General features: G+C 33.8%; 1 protein-coding gene across 1 annotated transcript; it reads right to left on the bottom strand.

Annotated features, from left to right (window-relative positions):
• Positions 1–283: 283 nt before the first annotated feature.
• Positions 284–1,648, bottom strand: LOC124909676 (glyoxylate/hydroxypyruvate reductase HPR3-like). Its single transcript, XM_047450333.1, has 2 exons — positions 1,151–1,648; positions 284–1,031 (listed from the first exon to the last, which is right to left on the bottom strand). The coding sequence occupies exons 1-2, from the start codon at positions 1,577–1,579 to the stop codon at positions 507–509; spliced, it is 954 nt and encodes a 317-aa protein (XP_047306289.1). The 5' UTR covers positions 1,580–1,648; the 3' UTR covers positions 284–506.
• Between the last annotated feature and the right edge of the window lie 831 nt (positions 1,649–2,479).

Genomic DNA, 2,479 nt, shown 5'->3' with positions numbered 1-2,479 from the left:
ATTAAGTGGAAATCAAAGTTAGGTTAAAAATGATAGTAAAATGTTAGTTTTGACTCTCCTTTTATAATGTTAAAATGTATCTCATCTAAGTTGTAAAGTGAAAGAATCTATAGAAATTGATAGATTCAATACTTAAGCATCCAACACACATTACAATGCTTTACTATTTTCTTCTTAATTGTGACTAGGGTTTATGTCTGAAACAAGGCTATCCCACCGTATATTCTCAGTAAGAATCAGACTTAAAACTTTACTTAAAACTTTCGATATGAACCACTTGAACTTGCTTCATAAATTAAATATTATCGAAGATTAGGTATCAAAATAATTTTCTACCCCATTCGATAACGAACTACTCGCCCATCGAGAGGACCAAACACATTAAATATTTATAGGATAATAAAGAAAACACAATGTATATGAATTATTGTAAGTTTAGATTCCATAGTTTTCAATCATGTTTAAATCTTATACTTCCAATTACATTTAAACATCTCTACCTTCATTTATGCATATTTTACTTCAGACAGCAATGGTTTGTTTGCAAGGAAAGCTTCAATGTTTGTTCCCACAACATCCAACATCATTTCCATTCCCTCCGGAGTGAAAACCGCACAATGAGGAGACAAAACAACGTTGTCCAACTTAAACAACTCTCTTGACACAACCGGTTCCTCCTCGTACACATCAAGACCCGCACCTCCAAGTTCACCTTTAATCAAAGCCTCCACCAAAGCTTTCTCATTAACAAGACCTCCTCTACCAACATTAATAACGATACCCTCCTTCCCCAACAACATCATCGTTTCTTGATTGATTATGTGGTGCGTTTCGGAAGTTAAGGAACAACATGCTATGAGAATGTCACAGTTTCGCGCGAGATTGTCAACACTTTTGAAGTAAGTGTAGGTTGTTTTAGACTTCTCGGTTCGAGATGAATATGAAATGATGCAGCCGAATGATTCTAGTCGTGTAGCAATCATCGAACCTATGCTTCCAAGCCCTATAATTCCAATCCGTTTTCCTCCTAACTGAAAGAATATTTATTCATAATTAACAATCTCAAATATTCCAATCTCCAATTGATCTATACTATAATTTCTTCAATTGATCAATTAGGGCATACATACATACATACATACATACATACCGTAGAGCCTAGAGGATAATCCCCTTTGACAGGCCATGAAGCAGATCGAATGTACCGTTGACTAGCCGATATACGACGAAGAACATCGATCAGAAGTCCGATTGCATAATCGGCAACGTCCTCCGAGAAGGCAATGCCGGCGTTGGTTACCTTGATTCCCCTTCGATGGCACTCGCCGGTGTCAATGTGGTCGACGCCGGCGCTGGTTCCGATCACACATTGGATCGACGGGAATCGATCAAGCGTGGAGGGATTGACTGGTGCTAGTCCGACACAGACGAGGATGCGAGATAGATTGGCGTCGGCGGGGGAGAAGGAAGGGAGCAAGGGATCGATGAGACGGAATCGTGAACCGAATCGATGGATGAATTTGTCGAGATTGTTTTGGGGAGAGTGATGCAGTATGAGAAAAGGAAGATCGGTGTTCATCGTTTGTTCTTCAGGGGAAGCCTGATCTTCAGAGTGATCAAATGAAGAAGAAGAAGAAGAAGAAGATGAGAGTTGAGAGTGATAGATAGAAAATAATAGAATCAATCCTCTTGTTTTCTTACAAATGGCAAACCCTATCCGACCCGATTATTTTGGGTCATCACATTTTCCAAACCCAATCTCAACTTCTAACCATTTTTTAAAATATATTACTAAAATATTAATTTTAAATATATTTTAATTATATTATATATATATATATATTAATAAATTTTACAATTTTTTTACTTAAATTGGTAGTTCATCTATTTTTTTTCAATATTTTTAAATTTATTTTGATATGTTTAATATATTTTGATTCATTCATCTATTATTTTTTTACACTTTAATATAATTTATTACTTTAATATAACTTATATTTGTAAAAAAGTTTGATTAGTTAAGCATACTTTTGATATATTTAACTTCTTTTAAGTTTTTATCACATTATTTTGGCACAGTTTAACTTATTTAATTTTATAATTAAAATTAAAAAATTATTAATTAATAGTAACTATATAAATCCTCTCTTCTAAACTAGCGACAAAAGGAGATGAATACTTTTGTTAAATAGATTTGTGGGCTATATGTTTAATTCATGTGGATTAGTCGCACTTCAAAAGACAAGCGAAACACAATGTTTTCAAAAATAAAAAACAGTAACTATATTAACGGGAAATTTGACGAAATAACCCTCATAATAGAGTTATTTCCAAATTTAGCATAGGCAATATAATTTTTTCCAAATCTAACCTTTTGCCTATGAAAAAAGACATTTTTGTCCTCAAATAAAAAATCATACATTTTTCCCATTCAGTTTCTCCCCTTTTCCTTCTTTTCCCTCTTTTTCCTCCATCTCTT

This window comes from Impatiens glandulifera, chromosome 7, assembly GCF_907164915.1.
Source record: "Impatiens glandulifera chromosome 7, dImpGla2.1, whole genome shotgun sequence".
Lineage (NCBI taxonomy): Eukaryota > Viridiplantae > Streptophyta > Magnoliopsida > Ericales > Balsaminaceae > Impatiens > Impatiens glandulifera.
This window is presented reverse-complemented; position numbering and strand designations above follow the sequence as displayed.

Bases quoted from the DNA above. Each gene is read 5' to 3' on its own strand.
- LOC124909676 (XM_047450333.1), bottom strand. From the start codon at position 1,579: ATGAACACCGATCTTCCTTTTCTCATACTGCATCACTCTCCCCAAAAC. The intron at 1,032-1,150 runs GTATGTATGTAT...ATATTCTTTCAG, and splicing joins ATTATCCTCTAGGCTCTACG to TTAGGAGGAAAACGGATTGG.